Genomic DNA, 21967 nt, shown 5'->3' on the forward strand with positions numbered 1-21967 from the left:
TCCATGCCGAAGGGGGTGTATTTAAAAGGAGAATCTGGGGAAATTTGGGGAGTACCTGCTGTCGGGGGTGCAATTGTTAAGCTAGCAGCACCAAACTTTTAGGGTATCTTTAGGAGACCCTCCTGATAATACCACCCATGTTTGGTGAAGTTTGGTTCAGGGGGGCCAAAGTTATGGACCCTCAAATGTGTAGCCCCCATTGGAAACCATGGGGGATGGGGGCACCCCCTTTGGGAATCCATAGCTTTGGACCCCCTAGACCAAACTTCACAAAACCTGGGTGGTACCATCAGGAGAGTCTCCTGATGATACCACCCAGGTCTGGAGAATTTTGGTTCATGGGGGCCAAAGTTATGGAGCCTCAAATGTGTAGCCCCCATCTCCTATTAGCTTCCATTGGAAACAATGGGGGGTGGGGCACCCCCTTTGGGAGTCCATAACTTTGGACCCCCTGAACCAAACTTCACCAAACCTGGGTGGTATCATCAGAAGAGTCTCCAAAAGATACCCTGAAAGTTTGGTGCTGCTAGCTTAAAAAACTGCGCCCCCTGCAGGTGGAAAATTAAAAAAAACACTTTGAAATACAAAAAACCCACAAACCTGGGGCGGAGCTTCGGACATGAAACATGTTTCAAGGCAAAAGTGCCTGGGAAGTTCTCCTGCATGGCCAGTGATGTAGGTATAGATTTTTAGGGAGGGTCAGGGGGTGGGGGCCTGCCTCCCCAAGCCCCTCCCCCAGCCTCAGTGCTTATAAAAACATCTCTCTGAGGCCAGGGACAGCGGACTCCCCTCCTCTGCCCACCCACCCCCACCGGCTGGGCTCCCAGCCAGCAGCTGGCAATCCCTTCTGCCCTCCCCTCCGGGCAGAGATGTAGCTAGGGAAAATCTGAGGTTGGGGGGGGGGCATGGGTGGCTGCTGTGATGCTGGAATCCACCCCCAAACAGCATCACTTTCAATGGCGTTTAGACTAAGGAGACCAATTTGTGCTTTTAAATCCACCTTAAAGGGAGAATCTGGGGTCCCCAGTTAAAACAACATTGAAAGTGATGCTGTTTGGGGAGTTCATAACTTTGGACCCCCTGAACCAAACCTCACCAAACCTGGGTGGTATCATCATCAGAGTCTCCCAAAATAGCCTTGAAATATTGGTGCTGCTAGCCTAAAAACTACACCCCATGCAGGTGAAAAACCCTTAAAAATACAAAAAAAAACGCAAACTGGGGGCGGAGCTTCAGACATGTAATGGGGGGTTGAACCCGAGAACCCCCCTTACCTACATCCTTGTGCATGGGCCTTATTGAAATGAAACAGAGGTTTCCATCTTATTTCATTCATAAGAGTTCACAATCAAGTGGATATAATACTGATCAGTGGACAGTACCTGTTTTTATAGGTTAGCTTCACTATTCTTGTGCCACCTTCATACTTCCCAGGATTCAACTCTTTCAAAGCTTGCTCCCATTTTGAAATGACATCACAGATCTTTTAAAAAATGGAAGAGATGGTTTGCCAGGAAATAGAAGCATATATTGTAAAGGAATAAAAAGGTATTGTGGGCAAGCCTTAGTTCAAGGAATTTGGACATGGTTTCTTGTAGAAATAACTTCTGTTCACTGTTTTATTGCCTGTCATAGCCGTATCCCATTTTTCCTGCAATAAGTTTGAAGTAGCATCAAGCGGTCTGTGGGGTAGATTGGACTGAAAAAGAAAGGCTTGTCCAAATCCAATGAGTTTAATGGCTGGGCAATTATATAAATGTGCATTTTCCTTACATCCAAACTCATAATTAAGCCAGCCAGCCAATAACAGGGTTATACTTTGTTTTAAAATTCCTAGATAATCATTACTTCCTAGAGTTCAGACATCCAGATAAGCATCTAGATTTTCCCAGACCATGAGTAATTATAGATCACATATATTATAGTTATAGTTACACATCCCTCCCTCTCAAAAACCTAACATAGATAACTGGAATAACCCAGCAGAGTCAACACACTTTCCATAACAACTGAATTAAGTCCTAAGAGTACAATTTATCCCCTCCTCCAAAAAATGCTCTCACTATGCCACATATTAATATTCAGTATAGAAGAGATATCCAAACCAGAGGTATGTGGAACTTTCACAAATTCTATGTACTCTTTTTCCATTTATACAGAGTAAATGTTATCCAGCCTTGCTATCCCCTCATGTAAATTATTGCAAAGAACTTAGCAGAGGGGTTGGGGATAGGCATACTTAACAGTGATCAGGACACACTATTTGACAATCATACAAATATTTTAAACTTGTTATTTTCAAAGAGACAATATCATGAGTACCAGTGTCAACATCCTTTCAATTAAACTTTCAATTAAATCATTTCAATTATACTTCATACAATAGGATTTACATGAGGCTACTCCAAACCCCCTATTTAATGCTCAAACAAACTTTAGGACATACAACTTCTATCTGCTACCGGTGCCCATCCTGATTGACATCTTATTACATTACAGTTTTAGTAGCCATTAACTATCAAATACTTGTAGCACATTAGGAGGACCTGTACAGAAACTGAATTGAGTAATCGAAGTAAATCACCTTCATAGGGCCTTGAAGGCAGTGTTCTATATCCCCGCCAGATGGATCATCCGCAAAGAGAGCAAACCCAGAGAATGATGACTGCCTCATGCCCATCTCTTGGTTCAGCTGGTGCAGGAACTCTTCCACTGTTGAGGAGCCATCAAACCCTACCACCTGGAATGTGATAGATGAAATGATAGAGTCTGAAGACTAAACTTATGTATCATTTAAAAGGGTGGGTGTACAGCATATACCAGCAATGGGTTTGTATGAAGGCAAGGTTTGTGAGGACTTTCTCACTCTCACATAAGCAACTTTTGTTGCCAATTTTCCACGAGGCTGCTATTAAGGAGCTTCATCTGCCCAGCACTATAACTTAAGGTAACTATTAATCCTCCCTCATACTTATCCACACATCTAAAATGTGATTCTAAGCAAGAAATTTTTCTATAGCTGCATAAGCCTATCTGTAAGGACAATTCACAGCAAAGTATGGAGGGTACATGTAAAGTAATTTCAGAGAGGCTATTATGCTGACAGACCGCCAACATCTGGTTCTCAGCATCTGTGTTTTACCTGGTAGGTTCCATTCATGAAGTGCACTGGAATACTGAAGGGGAGTGAGTGGTGGTAGGGGTTTCTCAGCAAAATGGATATAATCTCCATTCGGGAAGGTCTGGCTTCTCGTTCACCAACTTGCAAAGTACGTTCCACTGATCTCTGACAGTAAATTGCATACTTTCCTATTTCACTTCTAATCAAAGACAGAAAAAAATGTAACGTATTTCCTGTTATTTGTTTATTTAAAACATTTCTATGAGGCCTGTCCACCTAAATGGACTCCCCAAGTCAGCAAACATCAGAAAAGGTCAACAATAAAATGTCAAGACATCAAAATAGCATTTAAAATAAGTGTACATAAAATATTTAAACAAATAAAACATATAAACACAAAAACACGTCTAACAAAAATAAGCAGGGAGACCAATAACTGGCCAATAAATGGTTATTTATAACCATTGGTCTTCCCCCAATCAGGGGTATTATTGAAAGGCCCAAGATCTAGCACCTTGCTGAAGCTATAGCCAGAGCCTTAAGGCTTTATTTGCTCAAAGACTTTTCCCATTTACTACTTCAGTGACAGAACTATGGATGAAGAAGGCACAGAACAGCCCGGTGCCAATGGCCACCTTAAAACTGTTTGGGAATGGTAATCTGTATTGGGTCTACTTTTGTTTCTATCAGACATCTAAGTGGACTAGGAATCCAGGCATACTTGGTTCACAGTGCTTTTATGGCTCATAGGAATCTGATAAACAGAATCAATGTTTCATATCTCTCACACCAGAGCTGGATTCAAATCTAAAGTTAGGGCCATTTCACAATTTACAAACTTCTATGTGGAAGAGATTTTTCTGTTAATTAACATTAACAAACTCTTCGATCAGCGGAGGCCAACCTACTGGTGGTCCCTGGCCCCTCGGCAATGCGGCTGGCCTCCACACGGGCCAGGACCTTTACAGCCCTGGCCCCGGCCTGGTGGAACGCTCTCCCTCCAGCTGTCCGGGCCCAAGTCGCGGGGACCTTGGAGGAGTTCCGCGAAGGGCCTGGGTAAGATCTGAGCTGTTCCGCCCGGAGCCTTCAGGAGGGATCCAGCCGCCAATAGTGCCCCGCTTTTGGCCTCTGACACCTAGGCCGTAATTACATCACTGAGACTCACCATGCCCCCTCCACCATGGGGTGGGAGGGTTTTATCTATTGATGCTGGACGCCACACTGCACTTTGAATCTTAACTTAAACTTAGATTTGGGTTTTAAATTGTAAATGTATTAGGAGTTTTACTGCTGCTTTTAAATGCTATTTAATACATTGTTTTTAAATGTTGTGCACCGCCCAGAGCCCCCAGGGGATGGGGCGGTATAAAAATCGAACAAAATAAATAAATAAATAAATAAATATAAAAATGGCACATCATGTGCAATTTGAAAGACCACATACCTTCAGTTGCTGCATAGTACTGAGAAACTCAAAGCTGTCAAACATTTATTAGCCACCATTCTATCTTATAGAAACTTAAGACAGCTTACGATATGGGGTGGTGGAATTTTCCCCAAACTCAGTATTGTGTGTTTTTTCAAATAGATAACTTCTCTTACCGTTCACTGGATACCTCTTGTAACAGTGTGATGTGAAATATGATTTTGTTAACATCCTGGCTGTCTTATTGGCAATGCTTCTCACAATACTATTTACAAACCACAGAATCCACCCCTACCCCAGTGATATATCATGGCTTTCTTTTCAAACATGATTTTTTCATTAATCTGTTTGCTATTGTTATTTAGTTACCATATTTATCTCTCAGGTATCCTATGTTCTACTGGCAATCTACCAACCAGAATGATATATAACGGCAGATTGACAACCTCCAAGGCAGTAGCTTATCCCTGCAGTGAGGTACTTCACGACAAACAGCTTACCATGTGAAGCTGATGCTTCAGAAATCCAGCTTTAAGTTGTTCCCTTAGGAAAGCTCTTCTTTGTAAAGATGGTCTTACTACATGGGCTATTTGCAAACTGTTGTTTCATTTTAATCCAGCCATTCAGCTAATTGCAGAAAGGGTTCAGAAGCATTTTAACAGGGAGAAAAACATGGCAAGCTATTCACCTGGGGTCTCCATGCTGCAGCAAGTAATGCTTGATATACCAAAGGAAATGGTGCTGAGGCAGGAAGAGAGGAACACACAAAGCCAATAATTGCCAGCACTGTAGAGGAAAATAAGCTTACAATTAATAAAGCTGGCACTTTTCTATTGTCACCAACAACTACTCTCACAGCAGAATGACTTGCCTCAATTTTTTTTCTGAGCTGCAATGTGGCACAAGAATATAAATTGCATGAGGTCGGATTAGGAACACATTTTGAAAAGTGTGTTCACTGCCATAAATCATATACGACTGGAATTCAACTGACTGTGGTTCCACTGTTGGCACACATGTCTTCACATGTAAATATTCCTAGCAGCCCTTCTTTTTCACCCTTCTCATGCCAGTGTCTGTACTGAACACATTATGGCTATAATCCTAGGGGTATTTTCTTGGCCCACCGAATGATCCACTGAATAACATGAGACTTGGTTTTTAGTGAACTTGCTTAGGACTGATGCCCTTGTAGGTCAAGTAAAAGTGTTCTGCCTTTGCTTTTTCAGTTTGTATCTGAAGATTATCTATAAATATAATTATTTGCCAATTCTTTGTAGTTTTTCACAGTCTGCCCACTTGTTACACTTCCATAAGAAATTAACTTTCTCACCATGCTCACATGTAACAAGAGAAAAAAGGTTTCCATAGACTTAGTCGTGATTATTTCTATTCCTAGTGTAAGATATTAATCAGTTAATGTGTCAAGCATAATCAGCAGAAGGAATAATGTGTCAAGCATAATCAGCAGAAGGAATCTTACTTGAATGGCCGAGTGGTTCTGAGCTGGTCTGCTAGTTTGCTTAACTAGCTGACAATAAATTTCATTCTGTAGCTCATTGTGGGTCAGGCAGACTTGTAGAGCAGTCTGGGCTAGCGACACGTGGTAATCAATGGAAGGAGCTTCTACAGGGACGTTGATAAACAGCTGGCAAGACTGAAATTGAGGGAGGGAAACATATTAAAAACTAGGGAAAGTGTTTCACTTTTCTTACCAACAATAATAAACTTTTAACCCCTTTTATAATCCTATGTAGGGCTTCACTGAGCATTGTTTTGTATCTTCTATTTTACAGAATAAAATATCTTTGGGTATATTTGTGGGATTATTTCTCCTTGTATACGTCTTCTGACAAAGCGCAAGAATCCTCATGCAAAGGGGAATACTATGACTGTTTTTAACAATATGCCTTCACATGTCACCAAAAGACAGCCCCACTGATGCAGGTGTAAACGCAGGTGTGACAATAAAAGTAACTTTGCATTCACCTTTGAATTGGTGTTTCTCTGTGAAATGGTGTCCTGACCCTGAACTAAGGCTGATGGACGAGTGGCCTACATTAAGTCTCTTTCCCACTGGGAGGTTTGGGACCTTGGTGGAATTTTCCGTCTAGGCCTATATTTCCCAGGCACCCTTGGAGCCTTACGACTAAACTGGGATGAAATTGAAGGGAAATACAAGGATGAATGGCAGGACAACCATAGTGATTTAAAAAAGATTTATTTACAGCTAACAATATGATCTATAAGAACAGTTAACAGCTAACAGAAGCTCTTCGCTTTAACTCTCCTAGGTCTCAGTTACACCAGCTTTTCCTGGATCTTTGAACTCCACCCATCAATTCAAACACTTAAAGGTACACATCACCACATCTCCCCCACCCCTTCTGAATATATAATGAAGTACAAAGTTATTTAAACAACAATATAAAAATATTATAAATATACTGGTTAACATCCTAACCTGAGGTGATGCACAGACTATCACGCACCCCAATAGCACCTGGGGATTATTTTGCCCCATATTACTTCTACACATCAATCTATATATTAGTCTTAGTCTCTATAATATGCAAATTTGGCCATTCTTTGGACACATAGTTCATGAGTTTCTGCAACTCTGCATCAGAAGAAATAAGGGTTTGTTACTAATGAAGAAGAGGCTTCAAAATTGGCTTTAAGTCTCGCAAAGTGACTTCATAGCATTCAACTTCTTCAATAAGTGCAATAGAGTCACCTTCATCAGTAGTCTTCAGATTATGCTGTGACAGTGTATCAGCAATGACTAGGGTTTTACCCAGATGGTACTCTGCTTGAGGATTATATCTCATCTAATGTAGAAGGAATCTTTGGCATCTCATTGGAACTTTATCCAAATCTTTGCAATTTATCAGTGTATTAGAGGTTTGTGATCAGTGAATAATTGAAAGGAAGACAAATCAAAGAGATATTTGGAAAACCATTCATAAGTCCAAACTGCTGCTCAACGTGAGCATACTGAATTTCTATGACAGTGAGGGTTCTGGAACAAAATGCAACTGATTTAATTTCACCATTATGCTCCATGCCTAAATAGCATTTCAGTTCTGTGGTACTGGTAGGAGGATCCATTTTTAGGATTGATTCTATTTTCTTCAAGTCAGGCTTAACACCTTGTTCATCAATGTGATGTCCTAGATAGGTGAGAGACTTCTGGTGAAGAAGACATTTAGCTTTGTTCAGCTGTGGACCTGCCTTCTGTAAGGTATGAAGGATTTTGTTTTGTTGAGCATCGTGCTTTTCTTCTGAATGGCCATAGGCCATAGACTTGCCTTCTAGGTGCTGTGAAAGGTGGGTCATTTCTCTCTGGAATGATTCTGGAATGCTGAAAATTCCAAATGGCAATCTGTGGAAGAAATATCGGCCAAAAGAAGTAAAGAAAGTGACAAAATCCACTTGCAGCAGCCAGCAGTGAAAATAAATGGGCACCGGCTAATCTTGGAAGGATGCCATCTATGGTTGGAAGAACAAAGTGTTCATGTTCAACAGCTCTGTTCAGTTGTTTTAAGTCTACACAGATACACACTGAACCATCTTTTTGGGCACTGGCACCATCGGACAACACTAATCTGTAGGTTCTGTGATTAGTTCATTCACTCTGCAGCAAACCATTCTGTCCAAATCAGCTTTCACTTTTGGAAGTAGAGGTGCTGATATGAACCTAGCAATGCTGACAGGGTAGGGTGTAGCATTGTCTTTTGCCTTATTTTATTAGAAGGTATTTGTAAAGTCCCCAATTCCTGTTCAGATTCTAGTGGAAATTCATCTAGGCATCAGATCAAACCCATTGTAACAGCTGTGTATCAGCTCAGCAGGTTGTTGGATTGAGTTTTGAGTACATAAACATTGAAGCTATAGATTTTCCCTTAAAAATGGGTTTGAGCTTGGAAATATTCCATGCAGTTTAAGTTGTCCCTCCATGGGTTGGAGAATATGTAATAAGTTTGGTAAAGCCAAGGATGGTTCTTGAAGTGGCTGTAAGCAGACTCAAAAATCAAGTTCATGTCAACTCTAGTATCTATTTTGAATTCCAAAGTCAGACCAAAAATTTGTAAAGAAACCACCCAAGAGTCAGTTATGGAGTTGGAGCAGCTGACTGGTCCCAAAATATCTGGTCAGAGGCACCCTCTGTAGATGCAACTTCTCTTACACAACAAGTGCGGCAAACTGTAGTAAAATGTCCTATTTGTTTGCACTTGTAGCACTCTGCAGCCTTTGCAGAATACTCTGCCCTCTGTGCATGCTTTTTTCCACAATGTGCACACTTTGAGGTCTGGCTTGGCATGCAATGCAGTTGCTTAACTGGCTCCCTAGGGTACTTTTGGAAAGGTCTGGGACTTTTCCTTGCTGGGGTGGGTTGTTTAGGAAAGTTTGCTGTCCTAGAAGCCTCTTGAAGTCCTTTTGGAGAACTCTGTTCATGAGCTTGTGCTTTAATCAGTTCAGAATTTCTAATTAGTTGGATTGCAACATCCAGAGTAAGGTCACTTTTAAGTTGCAGCTTCTGAGAAAAGTCTGTATGAAATATCCACAACTAGTTCGTCTCTAATATTTTAACTTAAGCTAACTCCAAAGGCACAAATGTGTGTTTGTTTATGTAAACACCTTATATAAGCTTCTGCAGATTTAACAGGCTTCTGTTTTCTCTGGTGAAAACAAGCCCTTTCATGGATAAGGTTGCATTTGGTTGCACAAAATATTCTTCAATTTTTTTCCAGGACTAGGTCAAAGTTATTCTTATCTCCTTCTGCTGTAAATATGAAGGAATTGAAAATCAGCTCTGCTTGGGGCTCCATAGCATAAATTAAGGAGCATGCTTGGATTTCTCCTACCTCCTCATGCAATTTAGTGGCAATTCTGTACCTGGAGAAGCGCAGTTTCCAGGCAGACCATCCAGCGGGCTGATTGTAATCAAAAGCTTCTGGTGGAGAAAGCTTTGCCATTTTCTGCTTTCTGCTACCCCTTCCTCTATCTGCACTGAGTCAACCAACCACACTGTCTCTTTAAATACCTTGAAGAGTTTCAGGGCCTCTGTCTGCAGTGCCTCTGACGGAAGAGTGGTGAGAGGCATATACAGCCCATCCTTGCTGTAACACAGCATTGGGTGTTTCCACAAAGGAGAACCTGAAAGAGTGGACAAGACACAGTTGTCCTAGATAAAGTAGTTGTTAAGGCTGACCCTGGCTCAGTGCAGTAACACAACCAAACTTTACCTGTGTTTGGTCTTAGTGGCTCCCTGAATAACACACAACTTAAAGCAAAAGAAGGCATTACTGAAGAAATTCAAGGAAAGATATTAAAAACAAGGCATATAGTTCAGTGGCAGTGAAATGTACAAAAATATCAAAACTAGCTATCTTATTGGAGACCAACGACAGCATAGCTGGTTCTTAAAGCAAAGAGTTTCAGAGCATAATACAAATATCTTCTTGGCAGCAAGGAAGGATAAGGAGAAAAGGACATTTATGGACAGGAATGCATGATTTCATGATATCTAGGTGAGCTGCTGAAACAATTGTTAGATTCATATCTGTAAACAAGATCTTCATCACTGCCCTCAGAAAAACTTTTTAGCTTCCTACTTACTTGGGTCTCCTTCTGCATCAAGTAATTTCCCAATCACCTGCTCATAGGCACTGCCCACTTTGGCACTGCTGCTGCCTGCTGCTACTGTCAGGTGGTACAACCACGTATCCTTGAGATAAAAAGAATTATGACTGAGTGTTGCTGGAAAGGTTGTATGATTTACTCTAAAGAATTAAACATGAAGCATGCATTCAGTTTTATCATTTTAATTGGCTTGAGTGATAAGCACAGGGCTATCTCCAGCTTACATGTTTATTGATCAGAGGCTACTGCAAGGGCCTTTCCACTAAATTTACACTTTATACATAAAATGTTGCCTTCATAATTTACAAGAAATAAACCAGGAGATCCAGGACAGATAGCAAATTCAGAATTTTTTGTGGATTAGCCACTGCATGGGGTGCTCCCTACACTTTAACCGCCAGGCTTTTTTGAAGTCAGTTTGTACCTTTTCCTGTTTTGTACCAATTAGTAGGTAGACAGGACTCTGATCTGGAGAGTGAATCACCAGGGTGCAGTAAGAAGAAAAGAGGCCCCTACTAGCTTCATAATCCTCATCAGAGTCACAGGAGTGATCCACTTCTTCCACCTTTGATTCACGCATGTACAAATAGCCTAGAGGACACTAAGAAAAGAAATAGAATATGTTAATACCCATGTTATGGAAAAAAGACACATTTACTAGACATGCTTCTGAAAAGCTAAAGCAGCTATCACATTGCGCGGAGGTGCATAGCAATGCTATCAATATAACAGGGATGCCAGTGGGAGCCATGGCATCCACCAACACCTTTTCTGGTGCACAAGCGTTTTTAGGAAGTGGGTGGGGCCAGGTAGGGATTTTGCCTAGCAAGGCTTCTGATTGGCTGCACAAACTTTTTATGTTGGTTTGGCAGCAGCTGCCATCACAACACAAGGATCTGCCCTTTGCTATAGAAGTTAAGCTATAGCAATCATTTTGGGGCTTGCTCTGCCTCCTGCAGTAGCCATTTTGTTGCTATGCTCACCATGTTGTGTCTGAATGTCAAAAGGACCTGCAATGTAAGCCAAGGGGACCCATGCAACGTAAGCTATAAATGGTAGTAGCATGGCCTTCACAGCTGGCATTTGCCATAAATAGTTATTACTTTCTATCCAGTAAAAGTACGTCACAGTAAATACAAGGATAGTCAATCTGTAGCATGAATATCACATAGTACTATGAGCAGAATTTTCTTCACAACCTAGACAGGAGAAGGAAGACCCATAGACCCAGCTATGGCCTAATCTGTCTTTCCAGAACTGTTCTGTATTCCTTCTCCATACTTCATTAGAGACAAAACTACCCATTCTGAAACACATGAACTGTACCCCACACTTACGCGAAAAGATTATCGTGCTGGAAACAGTTCAAGAAAGAGTGGCTCGGTTATCCAAATAAGGACTTTGAACCAAAATGTTAGAGGAGTTGGAGCAGTCTCTCCATATAGGAGAAGCTAAGAAATTTGTAATACTGGAAGTCAGATTTGTCCCCCCTATCCCCAACCCATGTGATCCATTTTGTAGAGAGAAAAAAAGGACCCCACCCCCTATTTGAGGATCCTGGGAATGGAATGATAAGTTTAGCCATGTGCTAATTCACACCTTTCAGTGCCAGCTGTAAAATTTTAACTGCTATTGGAACAGGGACATTTTCTCCCATATACGTGAAATATGGGAGGAAAGATCCTTTGGGTAAAGACTGTTCCTTGAGAATTTCATCCCAGTTGTGTGTGGAATATCGGAATATATATTTCCCATAGGAGACTTGTAACACTGAATGCAGGAGTTGATATGAAGTAAAAAAATAGTCAGAAGCAGAAGGGAGAAAAGATACCTTGTCTTCATGATTTCGATAATAGTAAAAAGTCTTTCCAATCAGTGCACACCAAACCAGCTTAGACCGCCCATGTTTCACCTGTTGAAACAGCATAACAATGAAAATATTCTCTCTCACTGTATTTGTACCCCACTTTTCTCCTCAATGGAGAAGCTTATGCTGCTTAGGTATACTCAGGAAAGTCACGGAGAAGTAAAAAGGATGGGTGTCACGTCTCTCCACAAAATGTGGTAAGGAAGGAGCCTCCTTCATCTGAAATGAGCCAGACTTTGATATATAGAAGTTATGTGAAATGGATTGCTTGTGTTTTTTGAAGTCTTAAGTAGCAAAAGAGGTACACAGTGCAGTGGGGTGGGAGTTAACTTATTTGTCTTTCTCACACACATATACCATTTTTCTGATGTAAAACTGCCACATTCAGATTTACTATTTTTCCCCATGGGGAAAATGGCAGTTGTAGAAGCAATTTAAATTGGGAAAACAATGCACAGGGCAAAAGGGTAGAGAGACCCCCTCACTTCTGCAGGAGTCTATTGCATACCCTGCAGCTGTGGAAAGGTCTACATTGGAACTACAAAATGCAGCATTCAGACACGTATTAAGGAGCACAAAAGACACTGTTGGCTTAACCATCCTGAAAAATCTGCAGTAGCATAACATATGGACACAGGGAGGCCATTGAAATCCATAAATACCAAAAAAATTCAACAAGAAGGAAGAGATTCTGAGAATTAACAAAACTTGGTTACCAGTAATTAAAAACACCAAAATCAAAGACCAAGGGCGTGCTAGGTTCCAGACACAAGGTTTGCATTCACTAAGACTGTTGCTGCTGCAGGGAATGCAAATGTAAATCACTCCTTGGACTGAAAAACCCCACCCGCAATACAATACTATCAACCACACCTTTGCATAGCAAGTTCCACTCCAACACTTACTGATTGGTTCTCCACCCTAGGACATGGACAATATAAATACCCCACTATAACATTCCCTTCTCACTGGACACAGTGTGTAACAGACTTTCCTCTGTGATACACCTCTGAAGATGCCAGCCACAGATGCAGGCAAAACGTTAGGAACAAGATCTACCAGACCACGGCCACATAGCCTGGAAAACCCACAACAACCAGTATTCTGCATGTGGTTACAGGACAAGCAAAACTGTACTTTTAAAGCTATGTAGTACCTTGGTGAGCCAGCCTTTCACAGTGGGTTTTGCATCACTGAGAGGAACCTTAGTGGGACTGGTCACTTTCACTTTGATCACATTCTGGAGGACATGGATCCACTCCTCCAAGATGTTAGGAGAGTCAGCTGTCAAGAAGTAGGTCCTTTTTTCAGTGACAAGCTGAAGTAGAAGAAAAGTTAGTACCGTAAGGCACAAAGGATTTTTGTAGTAGTTGAGGTCTTAAATATTAAAATCCTAGTCACATTCATTTTCCAACAATGAATATTCAAGTGATCAAAACTTTAAAAGTTAACATTGCTTTTTGAATGTTACAGAGAACACTGATGCTTAATCCACTCTGTGTTACTAAAGTGTGCTAAACAAGGAAACTATTTTCTCTTTGACAAATAGTCAACTGGTATTGGTGACTTGCCATAGGAATGGTAGTGCATTCACTTGTTAAGGATCACTGAAGGGTTGTTTGTTATGACATATGCTCAGAATCTAGGTGTCCCTTAAGGACTTACATACATATTATATTGAGAGGGACACAATAAATGGACTATCTCTTTTAAACAACTTTTAGTGCAATGCAGTTTCAGATTAACCAGAAAAGTCTCAATATGTTTTTGTGACAACATTGTATGTTCTGTTTCTATTAGACATATTGGGCAACACACTGGTAGTTTTGTCCTGAATAAGAGACTACAAGCAGAAGTTTTGACCACTTCCATGAATAGTTAATTTTATATGAAACAGATTAATCAAATCCTGTGAAAGATTTAGGAAGTTAGAAGAGGGGCAATTTTTGCAGATTCCCTCCTCCTGTGGCAGACCTCCAGTTCCCCCTTAAGTCCCTTGAACCCAATTGCATAGCTGCCATGGGGAGGGGGCGCCCCAGGAGCGCACCGTTGGGGTCTCGTCCCTCCCGCTCCCCACCCCACCTGCCAGGTCTGGCAGAAGGCACAGAGAGCTGGGGGGGGGGGGCGCAGGGCTGGGTTGGGTTGGGCAGCAGTCCAACCAGGCTGCTTTTTCAGCCAGCTGCTCTTTGCAGCTGGCTAAACTAAGGTAAGTGGGGGGGATGCAGGGGTGGAGGGAGGCCACTTACCTTAGTTCAGCTGGCCGCATTACTAAAGTAAGTGGGGAGGGCAGGGGAATGTGGGGCACGGGTGCCATTTTGCCCCAAGTGCCTTCCTCTCCCCCCCCCCCCGCCTGAACCCCAGTACAAGAAGTTCAGGGAAATATTTTTGGTTTTGAAGCAGGAGAATGAAGTTGAGAAAGTAACATCCCACAGATGGAGCATGTTTTATTCAGCAGGATCCAAGCCCATTCAGTTTCATAACTGAATTTGAAATGTTGTGGTCTGTATTTTCTTACTTTAATGGTTATTTAGAAAAAAGATCAAAGATAAATAAAGATGGGTGGGATGAGTCAAAGGCAAAAGACCTTAAAGTCTGATCTGGCTTTCAGAATTAAGCTTCAGACCTTCTAACTTCATAGAAAATTAATTTGCCTGACCTTTTTCCAAAGGACCACATCACCTGAAAGCCAACAGATATAGATAGCCATATCAGTTGAAACTGTCACTTTCTGCCAGTCTGTTTGCATTTATTAATAAAAATAATAAAATAACAAATAATAAAATAAAAACAATAAAATAGAGTAAACTAAATATAAATAATAACCAAGTGCTCACCTGGAATGTCTGATATCCTTCACCTCGTATGATTTGACAAGAAGAATTCAAATCAACCAATCCCTGAGGCTTGCAGATGATATCACTCTGGAGAAAGTGCAACAATATTTGATAAGCGTTCAGTAAGGACAAAGGAAACATGGAATACTATATCTAAAATATGGCTATTATTTTAAGATACTACATATGTTATTTAAGATGTTAACATATGTTACATATGTTAAAATACTACATATATTATGTTAAGATATTATATCTAATACATGGCTGTTTTATTTTCAGAGTAGGACATGAAAATGCTACTAACATAGGAAACAAACTTTCAACACAGGCTGCAAGCTTAAGTTGGTTTGATAAATTAATCAAATTAAAATTATATGGCTTAATATGTGTTAATGACATATTGTTCTTTTTGTTTTATTCAGATTATCACAACATATAATGAAAAAATATTACCTAGGGGTTGATAATTTTTTTAATTTATTGTATTATAAATTATCTTGTATTTCACGGACTACTTCCAAAAAGCCACTTAGATTGAGGTTTTGGTAATTTGTACATCTATTTAAAAGTTATTGATTAACAAACTGATTAAAAGGCAGATACTCAATCAACCAAAGTGCTTCAACTGGCTGACAGCCCTAATGAAATTGTTTTATCTATCTATACCTATAGGCCTTTAAAGAAGGGGCCTGCCACCATTACCCATGCCACCGTTGCTGTCTGGGAGCGGGCAGGGGGTGTGAGGGCAGTCCTTGTGTGCTGCCACATGTTGCTGCAAGGGTGTAAAAGGCCAGGCTGGTGTGGACTTCATATGGTCTGGGAGCGGAGCTGGCGTGGCCTGGCCTTTTAAGGCAGGCAAGACGGGTCATGGCCCTTTCGGTTCCTCTAACCATTCTCCACCCACCCTTCGCCTTTTTTATTGCATGGTATTACATGTTAGATTGTTATGGCCTTTTCTTGTTCTTAATTGTGTAATCTGACAGAGCTTGGCATATAAGGACTGATCTGTTCTGTGTGTCAGCCCTCCTGAATTTGGTGAACCCCCATAAGGGGCCTTGGGGATGGAATGAGCCTTAGCACTGCATGCCCAGACAGGGGCTGCTAGCTGGTTCACACCCCCAGGCAGCAGGGGGAGATTCATTCTGAGGTCAGTGCCCAGATGGCTCCCACTGTCTTCCTGCTCCCGTTGAGTGTGTATGGCAGCATGTTCAGAGGAAGGGGTTGCACTGACACAAGAAACCCCACAGCACATCGTACCTTCTTTTTTTTCCAGGACTAACTAGGTAGATGGGACAACTCTGGGTTGATGTTCCTTTAGAAATACTTTGATCACTAGTGAGGGTGAAATCATAAATAATTGTCTTAGAATGTTTTCACACATGATACTTTCTTGTGATAACAGGATATGTTTAAGCAAACTTGAGGGTTAGATGTTTAATGAGATATATAACTGAACTTGCTTCCTGTTAATACAATGGGAGCTTGAAAACTTAGCTTTAAACAAGAAGGAAAGAGCTTAGAGAGACTGAAAGAAAGGATTATACAAACAGAAAGTCTATCAGTTCTTCCTGATTCCAAGCAGTGGTAAAGATGAAACAGAAAAGTCCTCTATAGCTTTGTTCATAACATATATTACTTCCTCTGGTACTGGCTGTCAGACAGAAGACAATGGGATAACTTGTTCCTCCGGTCCAGTTCCTTGGGTACAATTCAATGAAGTAAATGTTGAAGGCAGGATTGAACAAATAACTGTAGCTTTGCCAACTAAAAATGAAGTTCAACAACACAGCTCCTGCTCAAGCACAGTCTAGTATTTATATTGAAACAGTGCAAACTTATTTTGTAAGTATGCACAAAGGAAAGAGTGAAGATGAAGAGGGTGTTAGAAATTATCTTAAGCAAAAAACAAGCATTTATTCCCATTTTCTGATCACATTCTCCTACTGCTATCCCACAATGCCCTTCATGTGAAAATAAGACAAATATTAGGACAACAAATACAATTGAAGGGTGTTTTTTTCATTGCTAGCATACAATTAGCCAGTTCAGTCTCTTTTCTTCTTTCAATTACAAATGTAGAGGATGCACCTATTCTTCCCTGCTAGCTGTTCCAAGGTTTGGTTATTACTTACAAAGTTTTAATGGCCTTGGACTATCATGTCTGCAGGAGCACCTCTTTTGTTATGCTCATCTGTGATAGCTTCATTCATGTAAGCAAAGCGTTCCCAAGGGCCCATTCAGCAAATAGTAAGATCAAAAGCTGTCCATGCACCTGCATTCTTTCTTGTGCCTGTTCTTGTGGAATAGCCTGCCTAAGGAGATCAGGAAGGTTCCCACACTTATATCAAGTCCACAGACTGTGTAAAAAGAAACTGTTTAAGAAGGCATTTTTATAAAGAAAGTAGGGATATAGTACAGTGAAATAGTTCAGAAAGGCACATTTTAAAGAGAACAGGACTGCACTCTGTGCTGCTGTTTATGGTATGCATTGTCTTGCTCCGACAACTTTGACTCTTTCTGCACAGACATTTTAAAACATTTTGGGGCAGGAAATAAAAACATTTCCTCCAAGGAGCACATTGTTTCCCCCCCAAAATCTTTTATTTGCAGCCACAACATGTTTTAAATGCATCCTCTTTTCTAGTGACTCTTTCGGCTGAACTATTTTTAAGAAGGTTTCTTTTGCATGCTGACCTTTTAAAATGCCAGCTTGTGAGTTTACCTCTTGCCTGAAGAAGCCCCTTGCCTTGTTCTTGGTGCATTTCAGAGTGTTTTTGAGATTTTGGGGGGTTTAATTTTAACAGCATTGATTACAGAAGACTCAGGGAACTGTAGCATGAGGCTGTGAACCTGGGGGTGGGAGGTGTTTTGTAAGCTTGTGCAAAAAATCATTGTTTGGTTGTGGTGGGGGAGGGTGGCCGCCCATATGGGGTGGGGGGGGGAGGCGTACCAAACTCAGGTATTGTCCCCGGGCTCCACTTTGCCTAGATATGCCTCTGCCACAGACTCTTTTCTCCTTTCAGTTGCAAAGCCTTCTTCCTTCTAGCTAGTCCCTTATTGCTCAGGTTCATGAAAGAACATATTAACAAAGAACTATGGGAGATGGCTTCAGTCTATTCTGATTTATTTTACTTTATGACATTAAACCAAATAGAATCTTAGATAGGCATGTTTCATTCTCTTTTCATCCCCCAAATGAGTATTTACTAGGAACTCACTGGGGATTTATAATACATGAGCTGTTCATTTCTCAAAACAAACCACCGTCTCTTCCATGTCTTCACCTGGTTGCTCATTTTCAACAAATAGCCAGATTTCTCCAGGGGTTCCTAGGGGAGTACAAACAAACACATTGTCTTGTAAAATGGCTAAGTCAATACCCAGAAAAATTTATGGTGAGTGGGCAAAAGATTACATTGCAGGTTGTATGGCTGACTTTGCCCTTGCTATTCAGTGAGAATTATGACCATCATCCCATCCAAAAGAGAAGAGTTAACATGAAAAGTTTTGAGTCACAGATCAGCCAGTGACAGGTAATTCAAGTCCTACTATACTCCATTACCTGCTCTATTCCAAATTCTCTTTGAAATTTGGAATTTTTACAAGCATCTTTGTTCAAGCATCTTGTATTTAAGTCCAATCCACAATGGAAATTTTTTTGAGGGGGGGGACATAGCTTACACTGTAGACCCCAACATCAGTGGAATAAGAGGATGTCCGCTGCAGTTTATGCTCTGGTTCAGAATGGTCTCCATCCAAGGAATAGGCATCAGGGGGAATGGCATAATCACTCTCCGAACTCAATGAGGATACAGACACTCCTGCTAGAAATGAAAAAGATAGTGGAAAACAGCTTATATGCCGAATGCTGTAGAGGGGCCAATTCATACATGCATAGATATCACTCAGTGTCTTTCTTTACAGCTCAGTATTCAGTGACTTCCAGCTGAATAAATGCCTCCACTAAGGAACAGTGCACTGAAATTAAGTGTGGCACCATAGTTTTGGAAGCTCTGCTGGGAAACAGGAGATCTGTTTTGCTTGATACATCAAGTGAAAAGGAACCTATTTTGAAGTTAATTTTTTTCACATACAGTACAACATGTTGTAAACTTAAGAACATAAGAACTAGCCTGCTGGATTAGACCAGAGTCCATCTAGTCCAGCACTCTGCTACTCGCAGTGGCCCACCAGATGCCTTTGGGAGCTCACAAGCAGGATGAGAAAGCAATGGCCTTCTGCTGCTCCTGCTCCTGTGCACCTGGTCTGCTAAGGCATTTACAATTTCAAATCAAGGAGGATCAAAATTGGTAGCCATACATCGACTTCTCCATAAATCTGTCCAAGCCCCTTTTAAAGCTATCCAGGTTAGTGGCCATCACCACCCCCTGCGGCAGCATATTCCAAACACCAATCACGCGTTGTGTGAAGAAATGTTTCCTTTTATTACTCCTAATTCTTCCCCCCAGAATGTTCAAGGTATGCCCCCTTATTCTAGTATTGTGAAAAAGAGAGAAAAAAATTATCTCTGTCAACATTTTCTACCCCATGCATAATTTTATAGACGTCAATTATATCCCCCCTCAAACATCTCCTCTCCAAACTAAAGAGTCCCAACCGCTGCAGCCTCTCCGCAATCTTGTCCAATTGCTCTCCATTTTACAGCCATTGCCCCCTCCCCACACCCACTGGCTTTTATCAGTGCAGGTATTTGGTGGTCAAAAGAAACTCTCTCACCCTTTTTTCAGCAGTGGAAAAGATGGTTGGATCCAACCCAGTGTTTTAAACAATCTGAATGCCTTCTCTTGACAGTTTAGAAAACCACTGTTCTTCTTTCACCTTACCTCGTTTCATTGCACGAGGACTGCCAGGTCTGCTTGTTTTCTGGGGCTCAGATCCTGCATTGGAAGTTCTGAGACTAACATGGGAACTACAGTCATCATCAGAGCAGGAGGACTCGTCCAAGAAAGGAACATTGCTGATCTGGGTTGCCTTCTAGAAAACAAGAAAGCAGCACAATGGTTACATTTTGCCAACTCTACCTTTTGCCCCATACCCCAAAGTGGTCTACAGCTGTTCATTTAATTTACCTAGGGCTTCCAATTCATTTTGCTTGTGTTCCAGCTACTACAACTGTGACCAGAACTATTATTTTATGTAAAATAGTTATTTGTTCATTCATGCCACAGAAAAGTCTGTATTGCTGGCATGCTTTGGAGTGTGGAGTCTGATTAATCAAGGACCTGAAACAGGTTGATTGTATTAATTTTCCTGGTGCTGCAACACACACACACATACCTTCACTGAATAGAATTCTCTGTGGGGTAGTGGTTAAGAGGGTTGGACTCTAATCTGGAAAACCAAGTTTAACTCCCCACTCTTCCATGCGAGTGATGGCCTCCTACTCTTACACATGAAGCTTGCTGGGTGATCTTCAACTAATCACAGTTCTTTCAGAACTCTCTCAGTCCCATCTACCTCACATGGTGTCTTTTGGGGTGGGGGAGAGGAAGGGAAGAAGTTGGTAAGCTGCTTTGGGATTCCTTATGGTTGAGAAAACTGGGTATAAATCCAAACTCTTCTGCTTCTCTTCTTCACATTTGGTTAGCAGCTAAGATATTGCAAGAAGAAAAACAGCCTCCCATAGGGAATGGTTTAAATGCCTTGATCAGAATCCATTTTGCTGGCTTGAAATCTGTCATTTGACATTACTGTTACATTGTCTTGAGGTATTTTTCATTTCACACATACTCACAGAATATTACTTGAGTGCTAGATCCAAACCTTTTAATTTGTAACAATGTATTAGGAGACATTTCTAGGCAGGTTGGAGGTAAGACTTGCTGCTCCACTGAAACCCGGGCAGACAACATTTACTGAGTGCATGGCTCTCCCAGTGTCCTAGAAGGTAAGGATGTGCCTAGAGAACATGGGTACTGGCGTGTGACAAAACAAGTCCTTGCAGGTTCCCTCTTGTAATATTCCCCATCCTGCTATTTCCTCTTTCTCTTTCTTGAAAGCTCCTATAGCATCTCCCTGTTTCCTTCTCTCCTTCCCACCCAACAGCCAACCTACTTTTATCTGCCCCTTTTTCTTCAGCTTTCCCTGTTGTTCCAGCAGCCTCTACTGGAAAACTATGGCCCTGTTGTGTAGAGTCAATTTGTGTGTGTGTGTGGGGGGGGGCACACCTCACTTTCCACTATATCCATCTACCCACACTGTTTTCCTGTTTGCTCATACTGAACTTCTGTGATCTCTCCATCTCACTATCAAAGGTAGAACTACACAAAAGCACTGGAGGGCTGCATATGTAACGTGTTGTAAGAGTCCTAAAATCCAGCCTCCATGTGAACTCTGAGATTTATTCTAATTCTTCATCTTATCTCTCTTTGTCTACAAGAGTTTCCCATACCAATACACATAGTGAAATCCATGCCTTCTTGCCTTCAGTTCCTAAAACACTAATATATATATATATATACAGCTTTCAGCAGGGACGTAGGTATAGATTTTTTATGGGGGGTTCAGGGCGGGGCCACGCCCTCACCCACCCCTGGGGCATGGCCATGCCTCCCCAAGCCCCGCCCCCAGCCCCAGTGCTTATAAAAGCAGCTCTCCGAGCCCTGAGATAGCAGACTCCCCTGCCCTGCCCTCCCCCACCCCCCATCAGATGGGCTCCCAGCTGGCAGCCAGCAGCCCCTTCTGCCCTCCCCTCTGGGAAAATGGAGCCTGGTGCAAAATCTGAGTTTTGCACCACCACTACCTCCGGGGCGCCCCCCTTCCCCCGTGGCTGCTGTGATGCTGGAATCCACTCCCAAACAGCATCACTTTCAATGGTGTTTAAACTAGAGCCCAGATTCTCCTTTTAAATCCACCTTAAAGGGAGAATCTGGGGTCCCCAGTTAAAACAACATTGAAAGTGATGCTGTTTTGGGGTGGATTATCCCACACTCTGAAACAGCATCACTTTCAATGTTTAAACTGTGGACTCACATTCTCCCATGCCGAAGGGGGTGGATTTAAAAGGAGAAACTGGCGAAATTTTAAGGGTGCCTGCCGGCAGAGGTGCA

General features: G+C 41.6%; 1 protein-coding gene across 4 annotated transcripts in view; it reads right to left on the reverse strand.

The window, feature by feature from the left end:
- PLEKHH1 (pleckstrin homology, MyTH4 and FERM domain containing H1) overlaps positions 1-21967 on the reverse strand; it is a 69161-nt gene that overhangs the window by 19681 nt on the left and 27513 nt on the right. For 3 of the 4 annotated variants that reach the window (XM_048484000.1, XM_048484003.1, XM_048484002.1), the window contains 14 exons: positions 19742-19892; positions 18579-18721; positions 18116-18226; positions 14895-14981; positions 13217-13378; positions 12025-12105; positions 10618-10794; positions 10170-10278; positions 9595-9707; positions 6031-6204; positions 5236-5333; positions 3143-3320; positions 2585-2740; positions 1383-1483 (listed from right to left, as the gene is read on the reverse strand). In XM_048484000.1, coding sequence (XP_048339957.1) covers positions 1383-1483; positions 2585-2740; positions 3143-3320; positions 5236-5333; positions 6031-6204; positions 9595-9707; positions 10170-10278; positions 10618-10794; positions 12025-12105; positions 13217-13378; positions 14895-14981; positions 18116-18226; positions 18579-18721; positions 19742-19892 — 1841 coding nt within the window. The remainder of the gene's footprint in view (positions 1-1382; positions 1484-2584; positions 2741-3142; positions 3321-5235; positions 5334-6030; positions 6205-9594; positions 9708-10169; positions 10279-10617; positions 10795-12024; positions 12106-13216; positions 13379-14894; positions 14982-18115; positions 18227-18578; positions 18722-19741; positions 19893-21967) is intronic. The other variant, XM_048484001.1, reaches the window with a different exon arrangement.

This window comes from Sphaerodactylus townsendi, linkage group LG02 (genome assembly GCF_021028975.2).
Source record: "Sphaerodactylus townsendi isolate TG3544 linkage group LG02, MPM_Stown_v2.3, whole genome shotgun sequence".
NCBI lineage: Eukaryota > Metazoa > Chordata > Lepidosauria > Squamata > Sphaerodactylidae > Sphaerodactylus > Sphaerodactylus townsendi.